Source organism: Marmota monax, unplaced genomic scaffold (genome assembly GCF_021218885.2).
Source record: "Marmota monax isolate L192 unplaced genomic scaffold, Marmota_monax_Labrador192_F-V1.1 WCK01_AAM20220418_F8-fsc00008, whole genome shotgun sequence".
NCBI lineage: Eukaryota > Metazoa > Chordata > Mammalia > Rodentia > Sciuridae > Marmota > Marmota monax.
In genome coordinates this window covers 2,226,812-2,254,130 of record NW_026694432.1, presented here as the reverse complement: position 1 = coordinate 2,254,130, position 27,319 = coordinate 2,226,812, and the positions used below count along the sequence as shown (strand labels likewise).

The 27,319-nt window shown below is 32.9% G+C and overlaps 1 protein-coding gene across 5 annotated transcripts in view; it reads right to left on the bottom strand.

Moving 5' to 3' along the window:
* Spata6 (spermatogenesis associated 6) overlaps positions 1-27,319 on the bottom strand; it is a 166,289-nt gene that overhangs the window by 62,444 nt on the left and 76,526 nt on the right. For 4 of the 5 annotated variants that reach the window (XM_058570767.1, XM_046468810.2, XM_046468808.2 and 1 more), the window contains 6 exons: positions 26,002-26,043; positions 24,461-24,585; positions 15,062-15,142; positions 10,476-10,769; positions 7,024-7,111; positions 715-755 (listed from right to left, as the gene is read on the bottom strand). In XM_058570767.1, the coding sequence (XP_058426750.1) occupies positions 715-755; positions 7,024-7,111; positions 10,476-10,769; positions 15,062-15,142; positions 24,461-24,585; positions 26,002-26,043 (671 nt within the window). The remainder of the gene's footprint in view (positions 1-714; positions 756-7,023; positions 7,112-10,475; positions 10,770-15,061; positions 15,143-24,460; positions 24,586-26,001; positions 26,044-27,319) is intronic. The other variant, XM_046468811.2, reaches the window with a different exon arrangement.

Sequence of the window (27,319 nt, the reverse complement as noted above, 5' to 3'; positions counted from 1 at the left end):
CCAAAATGGTTTTAGATGGAACATAAGGATTATTCTAAATGGTACATGGATATACCTTAAATAACACTGACTCACAGGAAAAACTGCATTATCTTTTTAATTTTCTTTCAATCAGAAATCCTCAGCTATTGATATGTCTTTTACACCTCTTTATCATTGCTTGTCTCCTTTTAAGAAATAGAGAGCATGCCTTTGAATATTTGGTAAACACTAATATCTAGCCAGAATTTTGTAATGTTTTTCTGTTCTACTGCATTTTTAAGGCTATAATCCATTGCTGATAAAGCATTAGACACTGATTTTTCATTTGTAATAGTGTGGTAAATAAAAAGAAAGTAAATTTAAACCAAATAGAGTAAACTGAATACAGATGTTACAAAAACTATAGGGGTATTTGTTACTGACTGAGGTTGAAATTTCTTCTGTATGAAGTATTTCTAAAAGTAACAACCAATTTCTCTTTCTCTGTCATGCATAATAGTTAATTCAAATGAATAATCAAAAAGCACAAAATATTGGTAGGAAGACATTCAGTGAATGGCCTATTGCACCACTTGACAGAGCTGCCAAAATAATGACTTTCCATTATACGGCAATGATTGAGTTTGCATTTTACTAAATGGATATGATAATCCATGTCTGGCTGTATACATCAAAAATATGCTGGTGTCTGAAAGACAGGACAATTGCTATTCTGTAATTTATTCTACACACCTTATAATCCTTGGATCTGCAGCAGCCAAGATGGGAATGCTCTGAAAAAGGGATGTACAAAAGAATTAAAATTCGACAACAACAAAAAGAAAATTTGGTTTCATCTTTGATTTTTGCTATTATCATTGTTTGTATAATTATAATACATAGAAAAGATTTAGAAACACTTTAAAACACTTCAACAAAAATTCTTTCAACAAAGTTATATAAACAAAGATGATGAGGAAACAAATAAAAGAATTTGTACCAAGTGATTTCACAAATGCTATTTCTTAAATATGTGAATACAAACAGGAATAATTTTTAATCTGATAAGCCAATTTATCTAAACAAAATGAATAATATTTATTTGATAAACCAGTTTCTGATTAAATACCATTTTTACTTATAGATTTGACAGATATTATTGAACTACATGAGTTCCTACTCTTGGAATCCATGCCAGAAATCAGTAGGCGAATCCCACTCCTTGGTATATACCCAAGACTTAAAATCAGCATACTGCAGTTAAACAGCCACATCATTGTTTATAGCAGCTCAAATCACAATAGCTAAGCTATGGAATCAACCTAGGTGCCCTTCAACAGATGAATACAGAAAATGTGTGCCTACTTCAAACTTTTAAGAGATCTGTCCCCATAATCCTTTTGCAGCACGCATCCACCATTATTTATCCAGTGCCCATGAAATATTTTAAGGTTGGCCTCTGCTCTCATGTGAATCTCCATCAATCAAAGGGCAATGAGTTTATCATAAGTCAATTTCTATGAACACAAGCAATGCTAGGATATCCAGCTTTATAAAATAAAGCCAGGGTTTAATTTCTCTCAGGGGATACAAACTTCTAAAAAGGAAACACATATAACAAAGTGTTTCCTGTCTCTTGCTCACTTGTGCTTCATTACCCAAAACTGCTTATTCCACACTCTAATCTAGTCATCTCTGAGTATTCAATGGGGATTGATTCCAGGACCCCCTGTTGATAACAAAATTTGTGAATGGTCAAATGTCTTATAAAAAAGGCAGAGTATTTACATATAACCTATGCCTATCCTCCTAAATACATCTTCTCAAGATGACTTACACTATCTAAAACTATGCAAATGCTATACAAATAGTTCTTACATTAGAGAATAATGACAAAGAAAATCAGAACAGATTCTGTTACGCACACAATTTTTTTCTGCCAAATATTTTGGATCTATGGTTTATTGAACCCAGGGATGCAGAATCCATGGATACAGAGAGCTGACTGTATTTTTATCATTCTCATTCCTGTGGCTATCAAAATCTCAGTAACAAAAAATGTCACTTTCCCTATTTTTTCTTATCTGAAGTGAAGCACAAAGTAGGTTTCCTGCTAACCACTAACTGGAAGAGTAATACTCACCAAAGAATATGCAGAAATGGCTTATAAATTTTTTAAAAACTCAGTTCTATTAGTCATTAGGAAAACACAAATTAAAATCATGAGATAGGACTACTCACTCATTAGAATGGTTTAAAAAATGACAACACAAATTTTTTCAAGGATACCGTAAAATGAAATTTCATACATTGCTAGTGGGAATGTAAAATATGTGGCCATTCTGAAAAACAGTTGGCAATTTCTTAAAAAGTTAAACATAAACTTACCATATGAATCAGTAATTTCATTCTTGGTTTTATTCAAAAGAATGGACATATATCTACACAAAGACTTTGAAGAAAATGTTCAGAGTAGCTTTATTAGTAACAGCCAAAGGTAGAAATAATCCAGGAGCACAAGGAGGGAATGCAAATGAGATTAAGGAAGTTCTTGGGATGATAGAAATATTCTAAAAATGGATTGTTGTGGTGGTTTCCAACTGTGAAAATTTATTAAAAGTCATTTAATTGCACACTTAAAACAGGTGAATTTTATGGTATTCAAATTATACCTAAATGAAGCTATTAAAAATGTTGAATAAAAAAATAAAGAAATTAAACCAAAGAAGGATTCCTTAATAAATGATACTGTTTAGCTGCTTGTGCTTTATAAGAAACCCAAACAGGAACACTTTTAAATGAAAGCTGTGACAAATGAGATATTTTTTTAATAAGTATCTACATTATGACTACATGCTCTTTGATTCTAAAACATTAACATATTACCATTTATTGCTTTCTAATCAAGATGTAACAGATTAACATTTGGAATGCTATTTCTAATTTATTTTATTTTACAATAGTAACCATCAAACAAAGGGATTAGTTCCAGTTTGCAAAGGATTACAATCATATTTAGAAATAAAACTCATTAAAGAATCTTGAAGAGACTAAAAGAACTCCTCAAGGAGTTATTGTCTCAAATTCCTAACCAAAAAAAAAAAAAAAAAAGTGGGCAGGATGATGGCCCTTGGTCTTCAAATACAAAAATGAAAAGACAAAACTTCCAAATCAAACCAAACATTCTTGTATTACAAGAGATACTCTGTTTCTTCAAAAGGACTATAAAAATTACAATTAGAATATGCACCATAACAATCCAAATAGAAAAAAAAATGTATTTAAAAAGTAGGGAAAGTAGGAGAAGACTGTTGTAAAAAGAAGGAGCTTAGGCTAGAAGACCTAGTCTAGAGAGCATGCTCATTTTGTAACACTCCAACAAGTCACTTAACCTCTCTAAGCCCTTGTCATTTTTCTGGTTATATTTTTAATTAAATACATCTTCACATGATTTTTATGAGGACTCAAGGGATCTATGTCCAGGAAAATAATATCCTATGAAAACTTAAGAATTACTGAACAAGACAATTTGGCAAGAAAATGTTCAGAATTTTTTTTTTTTTTTAATACCAGGGATTGAACCCAGGAGCACTCAAACACTGAGCCAGATGCCAGCCCTAGCCCTTTTTTTTTGTTTTTATTTTGAGACAGGGTCTTGTTAAGTAGCTTAGGGCTTCATTAAGTTACTGAGGCTGGCTTTGAACTTGCAATCCTCCTGCCTCGGCCTCCCAAACTACGGGATTATAGGCATGCACTATAGCACCTGGTAAAAAGATTTTCTTTTAAAGTAAAATCATAAGTGAAAATTCACTATGTTTACAAGATCTGACCTTAAGAAATCCCCACCATGTACATAGTTGATATGTAAATAGGTTGAGAAACATGTAAATAGTTGAGAAAAACCCAAGACAGAAATAGCTCAGCTACCATACCCAGGACCAAAAAAAGAAGAAAAAAAAAAGGGGGGGGGGTGTCAAAATATAGAAGAACTAAAATAAGAGAAACAAGAAAGGAAAACTCGCCAGGCTCAGTGGTGTGTGCCTGTAATCCCAGAAGCTCAGGAGGCTGAGGCAGGAGGATCATGAGTTCAAAGCCAGCCTCAGCAAAAGCAAGGCACTAAAGAAGCAACTTAGTGAGATGCTGTCTCTATATAAAATATAAAATAGGGCTGGAGATGTGGCTCAGTGTTCGAGTACCCCTGAATTCAATCCCCAGTACCCCCCATCCCCCCCCCCCCAAAAAGGAAGGGGAAACTCTTCACAGTACAAAGCAAACAAATATGCAAAGAGCAATGGGAATTTTTAAAAAATTATAAACTGTTTTCAAGAAACAATCATCAACTTATGTGAAAAAGGTCAGTGTAGAAGTTTCAAAATCTCCAAGTATCTTCTCCACAATTATGAAGGAAAAAATAGCACCTTTATGCTGGAGAAACAGAGCAGAATCATTGGAATCAAGTGAGCAAAATAAACATTGCCAGTAACAAAGCAACACCACATACCTCCCTGATTCAATGCAATTCGAATGACATCACTTCTGTTGTATTCTGGGGAAAATAATCTAAATCTAATCATGAAGGAAAAAAAAATCAAACAAACCAAATTGAGGTACATCCTACAAAGTAATTGGCCCATGTTCTTCAAAATTATCACTGTCGTTAAACACAAAGGAAGACTAAAGAACTGATCCATAGTAAAGAAAATTAAAGAGACATGACAGCAGAATGCTGCCAAGGGATTTCTTTTGCTATGAAAATATTTAAGACAACTGATAAAATCTGGTTTTAAGTGGATGGATAAGTTAATATTATTATATCTTTGTTATTTTCTTACTTCTGGTAATTGCATCACACAAGATAATGTCTATATCAGTCTGTTCAGCCATTCTGCTCTAACAAAATACCACAGATTAAGTGACTCAAACAATAGAAATTTATCTCTCACAGTTCAGGAGGCTAGAAGTTGGAGATCTATGTGCCAGCATGGGCAGGTTTTATTGAGATTACTCTTCTTGGCTTGCAGATGGCTGCCTTCTTCCTGAGTCCCCTTCATGGCATTCAGAGAGAAAAAACAAGCTCCCTGGTCTTTTCTTAAAAGAACAATAATCCCACCATGAGGGCCCCACTCTCATCAGCTCATCTAGGCTGTTTCTGAATACCATTACTTCAGGTGTTAGGGCTTCAACATACAAATTATCAGGGAATGCAAATGAGTCCATCTTCATGTCCCCATCCAAAACATATGCAAACACATGATGGGAGAGTTACTTTCCACTGGTTGTTCATAAAGCTTTTTCCAAGTCCATAAGTTTCTTCCAAGAAGGGAAACAGTGTAACATCTGTTTCTTATTTCACATAATGTGCTATTCTGGATATAAAAGATTTATTGATTACCATACATCTATGTCCTGTTAATGCTAAAAAACAATCAAAAAAATAAGCATAAACTGCATGTTCTCAGAAAAGAATGTCTCATTTCCTCATTTGAAAAAAAAGATTCTACACTTTAATTTAGAAACAAGTTAGCTCTCTACATGTTATGATTCTATTTTTCTTTCACTGTATTTCATTTTTCTTCTATTACTTTTTCAGTGAGTAGTAAATTATTTATTTATCTATTTATTTTTGGTATTGGGGATTAAACCCAGGGCACTTACCACTTACCTACTCCCTAGTCCTTTTTTACTTTTTAATTTTGAGACAGGGTCTCACTAAGTTGCCCAGGCTGGCCTCTAAACTTGTAATTCTCCTGCCTCAGCCTCCTGAGATACTGGGTTTATAGACATGAGCCACTTTTTCCTGTAAGTAGTAAATTAACCTTAAAGGCTCCTAGTGAATACTTGAATGAATGCACTAGCCACTGTCTCCAGATATTAACAAACATCCTTCATTATACAGTGTTATTTATATTTCTTCATAAAAATCATCTTTATATTGAACTTAAGGAGAAAGCTGTCTAACTATAATGCCTGGGGCAAAAGATTAAGGAAAAAAACTTTTAACTTAAATAACATTACAGAAAATATAAGGGTACCACCAACCTAGTGGTGAAGGCACCAACTTCCTTAACAAGCCCCCTAACACTCAAGAAGTAAAACCAAGGTTCAATAAGTGGGATGGCATCAAATTAAAAAGCTTCTCCACAGCAAAGGAAACAAGAATGTGAAGAGAGAGGCCACAAAATCTTTGCCAGCTAATTTTCCATGAAGAGGAAATGAGTTCTTTCTATATTCTGAATATAGAAAGAATTCAAAAAACATAACACACACACAAAACAAAACAAAAAAAGAAAAGAAAAAACCAACCAAATAATCAAGAAATAGGTAAAAGACCTGAATAGATATTTCAATACAAATTACCAAAAAATATGAAAAAAAATGTTTGACATCCTTAGCAATCAGGAAAATGTAAATCAAAACTACACGATTTTATCTTTTTAGAAAAATATATAATAATTCTTATAATTATATCGAAAGCTGATCCCTATTACATGCTAAGGCATATAGTATGTTAACATTTCCCATATTATACTCCTTCTTTATATAATATGTTGATTATCAAAAGAGTTAAAATTATTTTTTAAGAATGTCATAAGTGATAGAACAAGCATTCAAATATCTATCTAAATATAGGATCAAAACCCATAACCCTGATCTTTCTACTACTGTGTATCCCAAAAACTGTTCTACAACTTGATTAATTCTATTTAACTCAGGTTACGAAGAGAAAAGTGTCCCATAATGAAATAAAATGTTGAAAAGAACAAAAAGAAAATGTTGAATAGAACAAAATTAACCAAGTTACATTTTACTAGAAGATATCATAATCTTTAAAATACTAAAAGTATTTTTAATCTCAAAGAAGGACATGGTTTGTAGCAACACAGAAATTTCTTATTTTTAGGGAGTACCAATATGGATGCTCAACAAGTCATAAAAAGCTATACTTTACCACATCATACAATAAAACAGCAAAGTATCTGCTTTCCATAACCGATGCCAAGTTAAAGTCCCAATTGTACCTCAGATAACTAAATTAATGAAGAAAGATAACTCCTAGCTTACCATTGTGCATCCTGGACCATCCATCTCTTTCACAGTCTCTACCAGAGGATCCAAATAAAGTATCAGTCCTGGGACTTGGAGGATCAACCTAATGTAAGCAAGATTTTCAAGATAAAAAAAAAAAAGCTTAAACATTCCCAGTCTTCACACACTACAAGTTTAGTCAAGTATTCTGCTATACATTTTTAAACAAATTGAAATTAAATTCCCCCAAATTTTATATATATATACGTATATATTTATATATACACATAAATATTTATGTTGACTTTATATGAACAGATTTGCACTTGAAATATCCACTATATCACTGCCTTGTTTGTTTTGCATTACAATGTTTAAAAAAGAGCAATCAAACTTATTTATAAAACAAATTTATCCATTGGCTGATTATCTCCTTAGCATATATATTTTGAATTCAAACTGTTTCTCCTTGGCTGTGTTCAAAGCCCAGCATGCTAAGTGCTTTATAATTTACAGATAATAACAGTCAAACACATTTTTAAACTAAAAATAGAATGATATAAAAGTGTAAAAATAATTAAAATTATTAAAATAATTTTAATAAAAAATTAAAATTTTTGTGCACCAAAAAGAGGAATAGAAAACCAACCCATGGAGTCAGAGAAAGCATCTATAAATCCTACAACTCAACAACAAACTATAGCAGAAAATGGACAAAAGGCTTGAGGAGACAAATCTCCAAAGAACACAGACACAGGAAAAGATGCTCAACATCATTAGTCATAATGGAAATGCAAACCAAAATCACAGTGAGACACCATACACACTAAGATGGCTATAAGAAAAACAAAACAGGGCTGGATGTGTAGTTTAGGGTAGAGTGTTTGCCTATCATGCAAACAGCCCTGGGTTAGATCCCCAGCAACAGAAACACAAATAAACAAAAAACCCAAACAACAACAGGAAAAAAAAAAAAAAAACTACACACACACACATAAAAAAAAAAAAAAAACAGAATGTGGAGAAACATAACATTGCTGGTGTTGATACAGCCACTACACTTTGCCAAGTTAAGAATTAAATTACCTTATGATACAGCAAATCTACTATTAGATATTTACCCGAAAGATTGAAAACCTTGTAAAATTTGTGCACAAATGATTCATGGAAGCACTATATATAATAACCAAAAGCTAAAACCAACGCAAATGCCCATCAACAGATGAATGGATAAAACAAAACATAGCATATATTCTTCAATAGAATATTATTCAGTCACAAGAAAAGAACCAAGTAGGAATACATGTAACATAGATGAACACCAAAAGCACTGTGCTAAGATAAAAATGCCAGATATAAAAAGCTAATATTGTATGAGTACATTCACATGAAATGATTGAACAGGCAAATTCATAGAGAGAAAGCAGATTGGTGGTGTCCAAGGTCAAGGTTAGGGATGAATGGGGAGTGAATACTTCATGAGTACGAGTTTTCTATTTATGGTGATGAAAATGTTCTGAAACCAGATGGTTGCACAACATTGTGAATATCCTTACTACCACTGATTTGTACATTTTAAAATAGTTAAATTATCTATTTTATAATAGGTATATTTTAACATAATAGAAAAATTACATGCATAAATGAAAAATAAAAAGGCATTGTATAACTCTTCTAGGATGGTTGTGACAGTTTGGAAGCATATTAATTTATTCCTTAAATCAGCTTCTTTAAAGATAGATTATTTTTCATACCATGAACTATTTGTCTTTCCTAAAAGTGTTAACATTTTAAATATGCATGTATCAAGTTAAAGTTCGGTTACCAATTTGCTAGTGTTTTTTAAACAATAAATGGTCATAGAGGAAAAATAACTCTTTTTAATATATACATTTGGAAAAAATCCAGTTTTCTATTCAATAATGTCTAAGTATAGACTTAGAAGAATGTACTTCTATTCAAAGAAAATTTGAGGGAAAAACCACTTAAATAAAAATTGCAAAGTTTATGCCAAGCAATATTAGAATTATCTCATTTTTAACATTGCCATGAAAAGTAATAATGAAACAAACATTTAAGAGCAGTCATTTCTCCAATGTTTTTTATGTGTAACCCAATAAACTTGTTTACTTTGTACAGATACATTTATTAAGATGCTATTATTTACTTAGACTATAATACATTCATTCAAATTAATTTGTAATTGTGGGTAGACATAAAATGAAAGTCATTCTAAAACTGCCATCAATCATACAACAAAACACTACCACTGTATTGTAATAAGAAAAAAGAAAAAATTTGAATGTTTTTCAAATGAAAACAAAAAATGTGACCAGAACATATAATCAAAATCTATAAAATTCAGACAAATGTAATCATAAAAACCTTAATAAAATATTATCTTTTAAATGTATCTATTACAATATAAATTTTATTTTTTACAGTTAAAAATCCATTACTTTGGTTTAAAAGAATAAAGAATTGATAGTTGAAATATAAAGGTGGAATAAAATGTTGCTTAAGGAACATTTAAATTGTCATTAAAATGTATAACAAAGAAAAATCTGAACTTTCAGATGGTGATTATTATAATATTAATATTATTAGGTCACCAAAGAAGTATATTTATATGTTGGATCAACTAATTTTAGAATTTAGAGACTTGAAAATATTTTAGACCTATCCAAAATGTGGTCTTGCTGTTATAGAAAAATCTTGAGGTTTGAAACTATATATAGTAATGTATTACTTAGTATTCTTTATTAATTTGAAAGCTTTTGGTAAAGAATTGCTTTTAGGGTTAAAACACTTTATAAAAATTCAGAAATCTATGAAGATTCTGATAGTATTTTATTGAATATTCCAATTATACACCCTTAAACTTGGCCAGAATCATTTGACTACTACAAGGGAACAAGGTTCTAAATTTCAACCACATGAAAAGCATGCTTCTATATTGAAAGATCAGTATACCCTGCCTTTAAGTCAACATAGGCCTTCCTATGCATCCCTATCAAACACTGATTTGCATCAAAGATTCATTATACAAAGCTTTCTCAAAGGACATAATTTCAAAAGACACCAACTTTCCATTACAAAATTTTTAAAAAACTGGAATAGGTAGGGGTCTTCCTTTTCATAAAGAATATTTGGTCCTCCTTTAAAATCCTAGTCTCATTTTGGTGTTAATGTCAATGACAACCAAGTTCAATTTGTAGAGTTATTAAACTGCTATATAAGAAGAAAGGAAATGGATACTCAGAGGATTTAACATGGCATTCAAAATGGAGCTTGATCTCTGTCAGGTATAAAGACTGAAAAAGTATGTTCTTTTATGTTAATTTTTCATTTTAGATTAGTGGCTAACCCAGTTCAGGAAAGAATTATAATTAATACAAACTAGAAATTGAAAGACATTTTAGAAAAACATTCTAGTGGCACAACAGATATGGTCAGTTTCAAATGGAAATGCTTAGGAGAGTACATACATGTCTAATCACAAATGGAGGTTTATCTGTTTCTTTTTTAAATTCATACGGCCCCAGATTTAAATGGGCCAGCCGCCGCCTGGTGTCTTCCGATAGCTCACACATGCGTCTTTTTGTGTAGGGAGATGGAGAGTGTGATTTTGAAGAAATTGTAGGCTGTTCGTAGCTTTTTGCATTTACACAATATTTATTTCTCTCAGGTGACTTGGACTTTTTCTTTTGTGATCTAGATGTTCTACTTTGCAGTCTGCCCTGTGATTTTTCAACTGGAGCCGAATGGTAAATAAATTTATCCTAAACACAAAAAATAAAAATTAACTTGGACAGAAGATATTTTTTAAAATCCTACAGGTAGAAAAAAACTTTTAAAGTAATTTAACTAAGACACCAAAAAAATCTATCAAAGCCAACTGTATCATCAGTCTTTCCTGTGCTAATCCTGGGGAGATGTCAAATCAGTATTCTACAAGATAACTCTTTGTATAGTGGTTGATAAAGTATATTGTATCAAAATTCCTTCTTAAGTCTAAGAAGTACTTTATGAAAATTAAAGCCCAATATTTAATCATTTTAAAAATCCAAGAAACAAAATCAGAAAAAGTTGTTTTTCAGTATACTAAAATATTAATGCAAACATTGGGTATCATTTATATTTAAATATTCAAATATATAGGCTATACAATTTATAAGAACTATGTTAAATATTGTTAAAAGTACACATATCCAATTAGTTTATTATGAAATTATTATGAAAACTGGAAAAATAAGTTTCATTCATCCTACTATAATCATGTAAGTATGTCCAGCATGAATCTGAAGAAGTACTTTATACCTATTTTAATGCAATGTATTGTTTTGGTTACATAAGGTAGAAAGGATTTTAAGAGCCCTTCCAAGCTATAATTTTACAGATAAATGATAGATAACCATACCATTTTAATTATGGTTCCATATTTTTATAAAAGTAAAAATGTATAAAAAGCATATAAACTTTAATAACTAGCAGTTTGTGTTGTTGTAAACTGGGAAGCAGTCAGTTTTTGAAGTTATAAAGCAAACTTTAGCCAGGCATGGTGGCAAGTGTCTGTAGCCCCAGCTACTTGGGAGTGGAGGCAGGAGGATGGCAAGCACTCAGGAATTTGAGACTAGTCTGGACAACACAATGAGACACCCCCCCCCCTCTAATTTTGTTGTGTTATTAGAATTAACATTTTATTTTAAAAGATTCTGTCTTTATAGATGACTTAATAGTTGGATTACAAGTAATGTCAGATTTCTTCATTATCTAATGTTATAAGAAGCTTTTCAATTAAGAGAAAATGAACAGTTGAGAATCTTCAAATGTTTTCCTAACTTTAATCATTTGTAAAAACCAATAATCCTATCTCCTTCCATACTTCTTCAATTGCACTTCAATTCCACAATTGCTAAGAGTGTCTAAGCAAATAAAATACTAATGTGAATAGAAGGGAGAAGAATAAATAAACTTTTTAAAATAGATAGGCCGGGCATGTGCCGCTCACCTATAATCCCAGTGACTCAGGAGGCTGAGACAGGATAATTGCAAGTTCAAAGCCAGGCCCTAAGCAACTGAGCAAGACCCTATCTCAAAAAAAAAGAGGGGGGCTGGGGTTGTGGCTAAAGTGGTTGAGCACCCCTAGGTTCAATCCCCAGCACCAAAAAACAAAAAAACCCAAAACAATTTAAATTTTTTTTAATTTAAAAAATAAGATAGTATATAGGAATGAAAATATTTTTTTCTAAATAGAAAAATAAGTGTTATGAATTTCATACAGACCATCTGCATCAAATTGTTTCATCTTTCTTTCTTCTGTAGTTCTTGTTAAATTCATGGACCTCTCCCACTTTGTTCAATGCCTTCAAAAGTTCAGAATTTTTCTCTTTACCCTCATCCACCTTTATGACATCATCCTGACTCATAGAAGAAAGGATTCTAGCACTAGAATGAATCTTTGAGATTAACTAAGACATTCACTCAATATCTTTGAAAGATCTTGGCATTGGGGTTCCTGTTTCTCAGCTTTATTTCTTCTACAGCATCTTGGATTTCATCAATATACACACATCCAAAGCATCCCCAACTGTTCAAATCTCTTGCTCACCTAAAGCTCTTTTCCTCAACCTACTTCTTTCACTGAGTCTTTACTTGCCTTCATAACCTCCTAGTACCTAGACCTATTTGCTGTGGTCCTTTATACCTTTTTAGTATCCAGACCCAGCTGACCTCATAATTATCCCTGTTAGCAATACTTAAAGTTCCTTCTTACATACCCAACTCTGATTATACCAAACCTTGAATAACTAACCATCTCTTCTCTCTTCATTAAAGTTTTTGAATGCTGCATACCATTAGAGGAAATAATAAACTACATAGTATCTACTAAAAATACATGCTGTCTAAATCCTACTCATTCCTTAATGCATTCTGTTCATGCCTAATAAGATTTAAATTAGGGCTGTGCTATACTGTTTACAAAATGACTGCCTAATTTCCTTTCCTGTATCTACACCTAAGATAGCTCTTCCTCCTATGATATCCCTGTTTGGCCACGTAGCTTCCTTTGGCCAAAAGGGTCAATAGCACATTTGGTTTAAGGAGAGACTTGAAATGCGGTTGTCCACTCTTAACTCCTGAAAACCTTATTGCCTTTACATCAATGAAATAGACATCTCCCTTAATTATTTTTTTTAAATGGCCTTATCAACATTCACAGAATTCATTAATGATATGTTATATGCCAGGCACATTGAATATATTCCCTAACTTAATCTTTAGAGCTGGTTTAAAAAGAACTCAAACTCAGAAGATCTATTTCTAAAGCATACTTTCTTAATGTTTTTTTGTTTTTGTTTGGGGCCTGGGAATTGAACTCAGGACCTCACACATACTAGGCCAAGTGCCCTACCCTTGAGCTACATCTATAGACCTAAAGCTAAATTTTCTTAAACAAGTCTTACACTGAAGCCTATTATCTCACATCCTGACCAAAAAATACCCCAAAACAATGAAATTCCAAGTAAAAAAAAAGAGAGAGAGAGAGAGAACATTGCCAATAATTTTCAATGAAAAATGTTAGTTTTTCAGTGCAAAGAAACTACTGATGGGTGAGGGCTTTGCATTTAGAAAGGGCTCTTCCACTAAGCGAGCTGTACAGTTAGAAAGTCTACACTTTTCTGCGTGGATATTATACTTCAAACAAAAAGCTTTCCTACCTATCCATCAGATGGAGAACATCAGCAATTTAGAAAGATCTTGTCTCAAAATAAAAAAATAAAAAGGACTGGGGATGTTATTCAATGGTAAAGTGCCCTTGGGTTTAGTATCAGGTACCATTGGTATACACAAATACATTCTCTCTCTCTCTCTCTCTCTCTCTCTCTCTCACACACACACACACACACATCTCAAAAAAAGTAAAACATCTCTGTAAGTGGCAAACAGATTTTTAGGTACCTAACAGATGTGTTCAATTTGTATGTAAGAAATGAATAACTACAGTATGACTCTGAAATACTAAATATCTTGCTAAACAAAATAAATCTATATCTAAAGCCCAGTGTTGTAGCTCACACTTGTAGTCCAAACTGCTTTAGAGAATAAGGTGGGAATATTGCTTGAGTCCAGGAATTTGAAATAAGCCTGAGCATGATGATGAGGACCCCCCCTCTCAAAAAATAAGAACAACAATAATAATTCTATGGCTATACTTTACCTCTCTGGGCTTAGACGGTAGGTATCATCCTTAGCAAAATTTACTTAAAAACTGGTGGTACAGTAAACGAACATCCTACTCCTCCATGATAGGCCCAGGACTGGCCTATTGAATCCTCAGGGCTTCATATATTACTGGTCTTTCATCACAGATATGTCATAGTTACCTAGTCATAATGCAACTGTACAAGTGGGTGCCTAGATACTATTAGATACCCTGTGGAGAGGTGGTATGTCCATCATCAGACCACCCTCTTAGTTAGAAGTTTGACCAGAATGGATATCTTAGCTTATCAAAGACGGTTTTCACAAACAGAAGGTATTTAGGCTAGAATGTCTAAGCATTCATTCTTTGAAGCACCAGTATGGTCGCTAAACTGAGTAACAGTCCCTCAGGGAACAAGACATTCAAGAAACTACCTGCACTAAACACCCATATAACAGTCTGAGAACTTCTGTCACATTTGCTAAAAGGTATCCTTGAAACTTCATACAGGAATCTGTAACTTATATAAGACATTTGGAAGTCTCCAGTCTAATATTCTACAGGACATCTTTTTCCAACACCTTTCTGGCAGCCTAATTTCCTTGCATTAAAAAAAATAATAATAAGCCATTAAGTAAAAATAGAGAAGGCAAAAACATCCTGGCACCTCTATCATGTGTACCAAGCTTTTCATTCTCGCATTTAATAAGATGTAACCAAACTTAAATACTTTAGTTAATTGTTTTAAACTAAAGATTAAAAAAAGAAATTGAAAAGAACTGTAGCCAAAAAGCAAGATAAAGTTTACAAAACAGCCATAAATATGAACAAATAAATTATTCAATACTTTAAATAACTAATTTTAACCTGAGTGCGGCACTTCCTTGAACTTATCAAACATTCAGTAATCACTGAAGTTGTAGAAAATTCCAGCTTTGGAGCAATTCCCTGGGAGGGAAAAAAGAGAGTTGTTAGACTTTCCATTTAAAGTAGATAATTGTTAGTGATGGCTTAAAGTAACAACTACTTGTCAAGTCCAGGACTTTGTTAGTTTGAACTTTAATTAAAGATCAAAACAATACAGCAGTGCCAAATTTTAGCTAGAAAGTGTTTTATCCATGATGATTTAATTATAAGTGATTATATTTTTATGGAATAATTAAGATTCTTTTTACCAGTATCATAGTATTTCCCTGTTGAAATGTTTTAAGATTTGTAAATTATGATATAATATTAAGGTAAAAATGTGATATTATACATAATGGACTTCAGTTCTTTTAACTTTAACAACTTAGGACATGTTTAACTATACAATCAAGAAATTGAACTAATGTATAACACACTAATAAAATTAAAATAAACTGAAGAAAACAACTACTGTAAAAATTAAAATGAAAAATCAATATGTGTATTAGATTTAGTTATTCCAAACGTACACGTATATCAACATCATACTGTATATCATAGATACATACAATATTGTCAATTAAAACTTTAAAAAAACAAATACTTTAGACTTAGGAGGCTGAGACAGGAGGATGGTAAGTTCAAGGTAACTCAGTGAGACCTTGTCTCAAAATAAAAAATAAAAAGGGCTAGGGATAAAGCTCAGTGGAAGAGTGCTCCCAGGTTCAACAGCCCATTTCACAGAATGAATAATGAATTAATCAGAGAAAGACTCTGAATAGTCTTTAAAAACTTAAAGAAACTCACAGCTCCTAGGTATGCAGTTTTTTTTCTTTTTTTGAAAATAAAAGATAAGTCTCTACCAATTCTTTCAACCTTTTTATCCTGTAATATAGCAGATATTAAGGTCTATAGAATTTGGCTTCTATTACTAATTCATCAGCTTGAACACAGTTCTGAGATAAGTGGAGACAAAGGGGTAGTCACAATTACCTGAGAAAATATTTGGTATGCACACAACCAAACATTAAAGAGTAACACCCACGCCCAGAGCAGTTTCATTCTAATATAATGGGAGAGAGAAGCAGACATTTAACATGGCCTCTACGTATGGACTATACAAACCCCACTTGTGACAAACCGAGTTTAAAGTTTCGAATATCACACCTATAACAGGAAAGGTAAATATAAATTGCCTACAAATAGTTTGTTTTCTTCAAACACCTTTTATTAGTAACATCTACTCTACCAGCTTGTAAGTTATCTATTACTATGTATCACTCCAAAACTTGCAATATAAAACATTAGTAATTACTTATTATCTCACATATTTTCTAATGATCAGGAATCTGGTAAAAGATTGATTTGGATGTCTCTGACTAAGAATCTCTTCTGAAATTGGAGTTACAATGTCACTAGGGCTGCAGTTATATGGAGGTTTGACTGGTGCTAGAGAATCTATTTCCCAAGGAGGTTTATTCACATGACTGTGAGATGGAAGCTTCAGTCTCCTTGCAGTTTTGGGGCAAGATTCACCTTTTTATCATATATATCTCTATACTGTTGCTGAGTATCTTCATGACAATGACTGGTTTCCCCAAAGTGAATGATCCATGGCAAAGCAAGAAGAAAGCTATAATGAACAGTCTCAGAAGACAAATACTGTTACTTCCACATTTTCCTTTTTAGATTCACTAAGTACAGACCATACTCAAGGACAGAGGAGTTGGATACCTTTTCAGTGAAGGACTTATCAAAAAAAATTGTAAATAGAATTGCAAGGCGGGGTGGTGTACACCTGTAATCCCAGTGCCTCTGGAGGCTGAAACAGTAAAATGTCAAGTTTGAGGCTAGCCTCAGCAATTTAGCAAGGTACTAGAAACTTAGTGAGACTTTGTTTCAAAATTAAAAATAAATTTTAAAAAAGGACTGGGAATGTAGTTAAGTTGTAAAGTGTCCCAATTAAAAAAAAAAAAAATTGTCCATAGGTCTAAAACCACCAGTCTGTCTCTGACCACAAAATACATTTATTTCACAGATTAAAAAAAGGGGGAAGAAAGGTATTCTTATCATTTTACAATGTCAACTTGAAATCCACACTGTTGGCACATAAATCATATCCTGGTATAGGTAAGGTTCTTCAGGTGCCTTTCAGAACAGCTCCAAAAATATAGTGCTTCACCATCAGATGACCTACAAACTACAATTATCTACAACACAAATATTCAACGTACACAAGTATAGCAAGCACAAGGCAATTACTATAGATATTCTTGTTCAAAAAGTAAAAAAACAAGAGGTAAACAGGGATCACTGGTCCATAACAATTCTGAAATCCAGCCAGAAAAATTTTTAAAGTTCCTCGATTAGGACTTAATCCTACTACTACTCAGAAATATCCATAGTACTTGGTATGACATTCTTGCCTCTTCCATTATCTGACTCATATTAATTTGAAACAGGATATAGATAAAGCTATGAAGTGTTCTGAGCTTGGGTTCTATGAAAAGAACACTGAGGTTACAAAAGCATTTTCATTTTGTATGTCTCTCTTCATTTCAGACCAAACTGGTGGCATTTTTGCCAACACAATGCTCTTTTATGTTTTACATTTCCTTCCTTCCTTCCTTCCTTCCTTCCTTCCTTCCTTCCTTCCTTCCTTCCTTTTTTAAGATAAGTGCCACACCCTTCTGTTGTTATCCTTCTGAGGTTGCTGAGAGACAATGCTCTTAAGCATCTTAGAAAATCTATGTTTTGTTTTTTTATCCTTTTAATTATATATAACAATTCTTTTTGACATGATTATAAAATCATGGAATATAATTTGTTGTAATTCAGTCCCAATACCTCCCCTTCTTCCTTCCCCTATTCCCTTCCCTTTACTGATTTGTCTGCTATATACTTAGTTTTTTTTTTTTTTTTAATTAGTGTCTTGTGAATATACATGATGGTGAGACTCACTGTGGTACATTCACATATGTATAAGGGAAAATCAGGTCAGATTCATTCATTGTTCTTTCCTTATCCCATCCCACCTCACTCTCCTTAATTCCCTTTCATTCTACTCCACTGGTCTTCTTCTGTTTTATTTTGTTTTGTCTTGTTTTTTTCCTCAGATAGGATATCAATATCCAGAATATACAAAGAACTCTGTAGGGATTCTGACCATGGAAATCTACAGGTAAGAGTTCCCTGGTAAGCAAACTCCTGGGAGGTAACAGGCACCCTGTTTCCCACCTTAGATTGCCGTGCAATCTCTCTTAGGATCTAGTAATAGCTAATATACGTACAATGACTAGCTGGTATGGCAATGCCCTAAGAAGCCTGTGAGTTAGAGCCTCATCAAGCCTTGACCTTGATTGCAGGCACATAGCTCCTGGGAATGAAAGAACTTGTTTGCTAGACAACTACAATGTTTCATCAAGTTCTGGTGCTCCTCCATATGCCTGCCTAACAGTAACATCAGACAATGGACTTTCTTGAGAACTGCACAAAGGTCATAACATTGCATATTGTAACTGTGAAATGTAACTGCAGAATAAGCAACCTTACTGATACTCTAAACAATATGTAGTTATGGTACTAATGACCTAATGTAACCTATTAATATAAATAAAGTTTGGCAGCTTAGTCTCTCAGCCACTCTGCCACCTTCCCTGCCTCTGTACCTTTGTCTCTGTATCCTCTTTATTATTATTCCTTACATAACTCAAAAAACTTAACGTCAAAAAAATCAATGAACAGGGCAAAAGAACTGAATAGACACTTCTCAAAAGAAGAAATACAAATAGTCAACAAATATATTTTTTTAAATGTTCAACATTCTAGGAATTAGGGAAATGCTAATTAAAACTGCATTGAGAGGGCTGGGGTTGTGGCTCAGCCGTAGAGCACTCGCCTCGCACATGTGAGACCCTGGGTTCAATCCTTAGCACCACATAAAAATAAACAAAATAAAGATACTGTGTCCATGTATAACTAAAAAATTTTTAAAAAACTGCATTGAGATTTCATCTCATTCCAGTCAGAGAAGCAATTATTAAGAATACAAATAACAATAAACGTTGGCAAGGATGTGGGGAAAAGGTACACTCATACATTGTTGGTGGGACTGAAAATTAGTACAAATACTCTGGAAAACAGTATGGAGATTCCTCAAAACACTGAATGGAACCACCATATGACCCATATGACCCACCATATGACCAGTTATGCCACCCTTTGGTATGTATCCAAAGGATTTAAAATCAGTATACTACACTGAAGCAGCCACATCAGTGTTTATAACAGCACAATTCACAATATCCAAGCTATACAACAAGTCTAGATTTTCCTTCAATGGATGAATGTATAAAGGAAATGTGGTATATTTGACATAAAGAAAAATGACATTATGCCATTTGGTGGTAAATCAATGGAACTGGGGACTACCATGATAAGTGAAAAAGCCAGTCTTTGAAAGTCAAAGGTCGAATATTCTCTCTAATATGCTGTGGCTAATTCAAAATAAAAGGGGATTAAAAAAATAGAAGAAAATCTATGTTTGATTAAGTGATTTTCTAAGGCATTGTGCTGGATCTTTCTGGAGGTTTAATTGAGGATTTTGTAGTTTTTATCTTCAGTTTTACTATTAGAACATATTTTTCTGAAAGTGGCCTGAAATAATTTTTATTCAGAAGTCATTTCTTAATTTTAGTATTCTAATGAGAAAGTTGGAAACATTAAATTACATCTTTTTAAAAACAGCCTTTCCTTTTGCTTCTCTCTCTCTCCTCTCATATTATGCTTTAAATACCAAAAAGAAACCAGAAAACCCTTCTAACAGTCAGTCTGAAAGCCTCTTTGGAAAGACACCTATTTCATAAAATATCCTTTACACATTCCACATTATTGCAGGTGACAAATGTGTTGTTAAAATTCTGTCATTACAAAACAAGAATTCCCTGTTTTGCTAGTTTCCAATAACATCATCCTCACTTCCTGCAAATGCTTATCTGACAATTTCTTCAAGGACCCTCAAGTTTTCACAAACACTATAAAAAAATCCCTCCAGCTTCTGTCTTTTCCATAGAGCTGCTTGAGTGTCCTTGCATACCACAATAGGCTTCTACCAGAGTGGGTGATCCCAGAGAGTTATGGAAGAAGTCCCAGTGCATTTAATGAGCTAGTCTTTACCTCTTAGTCACAAGATACAATGACTTAATAGGAATGGGACTATTTCTGTCTTTGGAAGAGAAGAGTAACAAAGAATTTCTGGATATACAGTCATGTGTTACTATGATGGTGCTTCATCCTTAGAAATGTGCATTAGGCAATTTTATAGAGTGAAAAATCAGTATACTTACACAAACTGGAAGGTATGGCCTACTGCATACCTAGTCATATGGTATGGCCACCATTGTATATGCAGTCTATCATTGACTGAAACATTACTATGCAGTACATGACTGTATTTTATATTATCACTGCCTGAACTGTGATTTATCACTTTAACCCTACCCATATATTGCTGGTCACATAGAAAGTACTCAATATTTTAGCATTTTTTTACTGACCTTTTAAATCCCAGCACTATCTGTAGCTCCAGAAAAATAGAACTAAAATAACCTGACGGTTTGGATCTGTCCTCTCAAAGTCTCATGTGCTTAAAGGCAGGGCTTTGGGGAAGAGATTAGATCATGGGGACTCTCTTATCGGTGGATTTAATTCATTGATGCCAAGGGAGTAGGATCTAGTTGGAGGAATTAGGTCAAAGGAGTTATGCTCTGGAAGATTTTATCCTCTCTCTGGCTCTCTGCTTTCTGGCTGCCATAAACTGAGCAGCTTTCTTAAGCCACACCCTTCCACCACAAAGTTCTGCCTGATCTCAGGCCAGAGCAATGGAGTCTGCTGACCATGAACTGAGACCTCTGAAATCATGAATCAAAATAAACTTTAAACTTTCCTCTTCTAAGTTGGTCTTGTCAGATATTTTGAACCCAGTGATTATAAGCTAACACACACAAGGACTGTATGTATATATATATATATATGTTTGTTTTATATATAGAGAAAAAAATGGTTTATCTTAAGGAATTACTTTATATGAGAGCTATGTTGAAGATAACAAATCCAAAATTCATGGGGAAGGTTGACAAGATGAATACTCAGGAAAAAGTCGATGTGCAATCTTTAGTGTGTAATTTGTAGAGCAGGCTGCCAGAGTAGAAATTCAGGTAGTAGTTCTGTTACAGTCTTGAGGCAGAATCCCTCTTCAGAAAAATGATAGTTTTTGCTCTACATGTCTTCAACTGATTGAATAACCCCCCCCCACATTAACAAAAGTAATACCCTTTATTTAAAGTCAACTGATTGTAATGCATTATAAATACATAAATACAAGTCACATCTACCAAATGCCTTTACGATAATACCTAGAATAGCATTTGTTCAAACAACTGGTCACCATAACTTAGCCAAAATAATAAATAAAATAAAACATTATACCATCTCAAATGTCAGTTTCTCTATAAAGTTTACAACAAAATGCAATTCATTCAGTCAGTTCAATATAGAGGCATTTATTAAGTACCTACTCCATACAAGTGACAGTGGTAAAAGTTAAAATTTAAAAATGAGAAAGTCACAGATTCTTTTTTATGGAGTGCTGTTTAGGGAGAAAAAAACATTATTATCATTGCCAGTGCATCATCACTATCCATAGCTGATATCCATAGCTACCATGTTGATAACTAACATTCACTAAAAGTTCTGCTGTAACCATTTATAAGGTTACCTTATCCCCCCCCACCCAAGAATCCAGTAACACCTACATGTTACTGTGCTTTGCCCAAGGTTTCTGAGATAGTCCATTATAATGCCAGGATTTAATCCCAGATGTGATCTGAATCCTTGCCCCATGGATGAGTTCAGAGGAAAAACCTGGGTCTCACAGGAAATGATGCAGAATCACAAGAATTCTGAAAAAGGGTACATGGTGCCTGCAAGGGCAACAAATTATGGATTGGACCATTTTTTTCATTCATATTTAAATATAATTATTGATATGGATGGATTTATAATTGTCATTTTACTATTCAGTTTATAAATGTGCCTTTTTATATTTTTATTTTCTAGGAGTCTTAACTGCTTATGCATAACTAAGTAGTGGTAATCCAATGAACCCATAGTCTTTGACCCTCTGTTGTCTTTCTGTGTATAGGTTATGAAATGCATTCAAAGGAACAGCCAGTTTCACTTGGCTTACACTTGTTCCTGGACTCTTACTGTCTCCTCTGTACAATCAGAGCTTTACAGCCAGCCTTTTATTGGTTCCTTGTTTCTAGGATCTCCCTGTTAACTTCCTAAAGGGGTGCTGCTGCTCACTCCAATAAGAATTGCAATTGGTCCAGCAAAATGTAGTTTCTTCATCTGCTTTCAACTGAACTCACCATGTTTAGCTGACAACACCATTCTCATAATCTCACTTCCCAAAATTAATTCTGATCCCTCTGGCAGCAAAACTGCTGGGTATTGTGCTCATCCCTAGGCCAGGGAATTTACAGTACGCACTGACAAGCAATGTATATGAGTATCCCAAGCAAGAACATCAGAAACTATTGCTATTTTTAACCTAACACTTTAATAGTTTTTCAAGCATGAAATTTTCAGTTGTCTTGTCATTGAAGTTGTTAGTGACAATTTTGTCCAGTTTTATGGACACTTATTCGTAGACCAGAAACCCTCCTTAGTAATATAACAGCTTCCAAATATATGCAAAAGTAACTTGAAGGGCTGGAGTTGTGGCTCAGTGGTAGAGCACTTGCCTGGCATGTGTGCAACCCTGGGTTCAATCCTCAGCAATGCATATAAATAAATAAATAAATAAAATTAAATATCCATTAAAAAATAATTTGAATTAAGTGATGAAAGATAAATCCATGTTAATAGTCTACATGCTTAAGTTTATATTACCATATTGGTATAATAATTACTTTGAAAAGACCATAAATTTTCAATATACTGATTTTTTCATTGTGGATTTCAACATGATTCTAGGAACACTCTTTAAGACTTCTATAGTAGAGAAGCTTGCTAACACACACTGAAATTATCCCAAAGGAGGCATATGTTCATAGTCTTGCTAACAGGTCATCTTTTATGCTTTCAGTAAGGTGATACTGATATTTGTTTGAATAAAGCATATCATAAACCTAGACTTACAGGAAAAATTACTTTATTCATTATATTGGCTCATATTTCACCCAGGTTTCCTTATTCAGACTAGTCTGAAATTTTCTAAAATTAGTATAAATCAGTCCAAATAATTTCAAGCTAAACAACATTTTTCTTTTTCCTCATTTGAATAAAATGCTCTTCTCTCAGTTTCTCTGTGCCTACTTTCAGGGATAAAAATATTTTTAAATCATCCAAAAAAAACTTAAAGCAAGTTATAGGAAACAATAGGAGAGTAACTTGTGATTTAACCCAGCTTTTAATTTTACATGAATAAATATATATTTCCACTTCATGAACATATTGCAATTAATCCATACAAATACCTACTAACAGAGATTTCATTATTTCCATTTTTCACTATCATGAACAATAATTCAAGTGAAAATTCTTAAGAAGTTTCTTGTATTTGTAAGATATAAACCTAGAAGTTTATATGTATGAGAAACTTTGTCTTCACTAGATAATTTTGAATTCTGATTTGTTCAATATTCAGGGCATTATCTGTACACAAAAGTTTCCAATTCTTTATACTTTTGATATCAGAGTTATTATATTTTTCCAACCTTACAGCTATAAAAGTAAACTCATATGGTTGTTTTAATTTATATTGCCCTAAATGCTAATGAGATGAATATCCTTTCACATATTTGTTGATCATTTATTAGAGAGAAAAAAGAAAGACAGAGGCAGATGGGATGGGGATAGTGGGAGGGGAACAGAGATCAGAAGAATATAAGGCTATATGAATACTTGGAAATATAGAGTTATACAAGCCTAAGTTTTATTAAATTATTTTCACTACATTTCGTGATGTTTAAAATAACAATTTTATTTTAAAAATTAAGTTTTAAACAAAATTAGACTTTGAGTTAGTTCTGCACATTGAAGGTGGTATATGCTATATGTTGGCTCTTTTTTATGTTAATATAGTTAATAGCTATAGTTAATATTGGAGCTAATTTTGACATAATTGTACAAATTTATTGGATACTTCTTCAGTCCTCTGTACTTCCCCTTTACCTCCTTTCTTCCCTCCCCCTGTTCCCTTTCCTCTATTCTACCAGTCTCCTATTTTCTTATTTTTTTAATTAATGCATTATAAATACATAACAAAAACTGATTCAGAAAATAGTTAGCACTTACTCGTAGACCAGAAATCCTCCTCATGGTAACCTGGCGGTTTGAATCATGGTGTCCAGAAATTTGGTTTGGACCCGGGAACATGAAATCTCTTGTATTTTCATCATATGTAGACAGTGTTTCACCCACTACAAGAAAGATATCCTATGATTCAAATTATAACAAAATATTCTATTTAGAAACCAAATCATCAAGTATAACATATATATATTGCCTGATGTCTTATTAGATACCTACTCCAGGGCCGTGTTTATCTTCTATGAAAGAAAAATTAGACACATATTAAATATTTTAACATGTTTTCAATTTCAGAAATATACTACATATTAGCAATTTTCAACTCCATGCTTGAAGAAAATGGGGCTATTCATGTAAACTTGGTGCATACCTATGAGTTCCTAGAAAAAAATCCATTCAAAAATAAAAAGATGGGGGCTGGGGTTGTGGCTCAGTGGTAGAGTGCTCACCTAGCATGCACAAGGCACCAGGTTCAATCCTCAGCACCACATAAATGTAAAATAAAGATATCGTGTCCACCTAAAGCTTAAGAATAAATATTTTTAAAATAAATAAAGAAATAAAAATTAAAAGTTGGGCTCGGCATGATTGCACACACCTGTAATCCCAGAGGCTGGGGATGCTGAGGCAGGAAGATGGCAAGTTCAATGCAAGCCTCAGCAATGGTGAGGTGCTAAGCAACTCAGTGAGGCCCTGTCTCTAAATAAAATACAAATAGGACTGAGGATGTGGCTCAGTGGTTGAGTGCCCCTGAGTTCAATTATTGGTGCCAAAATGAATGAATGAATAAATAAATAAATAAATAAAAGTTGGTGTGACATTTATACATCTAAAATGTAATTACCACTCTCTACAATTTCTCTATCTCCCATTTTTCCCTTTCTGCCTATCTGTTAAAAAAAATAATTGTATAATTTGTACAATTTGTGGCTACCTGAATTAGGTATATATGTAATATTTAAACTTTTCAGGTTACTAGCATTTAATAATATACATCTGATTTTCACATAAAATAATGATTTGATTATACAGATTTCTCCTCAAAATCAGAAATAAAACTAGCACCTATTTGAATGACGTATCTTATCCAGGGATCTAGGTTTACTATATAACTAAGGATATATTCCCTTCCATTCTCAATAATAATCAACACACAAAAGCAGGGTTAATTGACTATCAAAAAATATATATTTTAGAAAAATCTCAAAAACAATCAATTTTTAATGACTAAAATATCCTAGAATGTTAACAGGTTACATTCCGTTTTCAGTTATTGTTATTTATCCAATTTCAGAACAATGGGCTTAAGTACCAATTTTTATGTCAGTCTCTCTATATTATTATCAATCTTATGTCTATCTTTCTATATTATTTTGGCCCATTGGCATTTTACACATAGTGAACCAATGGTAAAATATCAACTTTGTTTTTAATTTGAGAAGGAGAAAAGATGAGATTTTTTTAAAAAATACTTCATTGAAATGATTTCCCATATCAATTACTTTACCAAATAAGTCATACAGTACCTGGTGGAACTAGCTGTATCAACTCGAACACTGCTGTATCATCTGAGAGTTTAAAGAAAAATTTCCTTAAGTAAACAATTTAATAATAAACAAAAACAAATTATTTTAATCTAAAAGCCAAAGTAATCACTGACAACAGGTATGTTTGTATCTAGTAGACTATATTTTTTAAAAACATAAATTGTCTATTACTTAATTGGAGTGGTAAGTATAGTTGAGGTGAATTATAAAATTCCTTATACTTTTAATATGTCAAAATATCTCATAATAACCTTATAAAATATAAATAAATAAATTACACCCTTTCTACTTTCTGAGGACCCAAAAATGATATAATCTCCTCCTTTCTTTACTTTGTCATTTTCAAACAATGAAAATCTCATTTAATGTCCTATCTATATATTTAACCTATAAAGAAATATATAACAAAGGAATAAATATTCCCTTTAAGTCATAACTTGTGGCTATACTGAGAAAAAATATATATAATCCTCCTTCTTAAGAACCTTGAATTCCATTGAGAAAACAAACATTAAATAAAATGGAAACACAAATAAATATACAATTATAAACTACAAGTACAACACGGGCATTGTAGATAGTGCTATCAGATGGTATAACAACAGGTCCTATTCTAGTCAGGAAGGCAGTGAAAGCATCTCTGAGAAAGTAATCCTAATCTAAAGCATGAGTAAATTATAAACTGGGATTTAGGGATACTAGGGAAGTAGTTTATTTTATTTTTTCCCCAAGCAGAAGAAACAGCATAGGCAAAGGCTCTAAATATAACATTGCAAGGCAATCTGGGAGATTAGGTAGCTCAAAAACAAACCTCCTTCTAAAATCCATTGGAAAATGTAGAAAACTTAAAAAAAAAAAAAAAATGCTTAAAGGCACAGGAGACCAAGTGTGAAACTCATGTAAGAAGGAAAGACAGATGAGCCTGTCATTTGAGGCTATTTTCTCTGTTGGTATCAGACAATTCTGATAGAGGCAGTTAAGAGGATGAGAAGCTGAAAACAACTTCTGATAAACTCATGAAAAAGATGAATAAACCTTGGAGTTTCCTGGCCTTGGGAAGAGCAAGGAAAAAAGACCTGGAAATAAAGACCAATGACCTGATACACTGGCTGAATTATATGTTTGGATCACTGAAAAGATAAACTCTAAATAAAGAATAAAATAAAAATAAATAGCCAAATAGAAATATAAATTTGAAATATAAATCCTGTCTGAATTAACATAATACAGAATTGCATGCCTCCTACCAATTTGCTAAAATAATCATAAATCCTAACTGAAGGAAAACATTTTCACA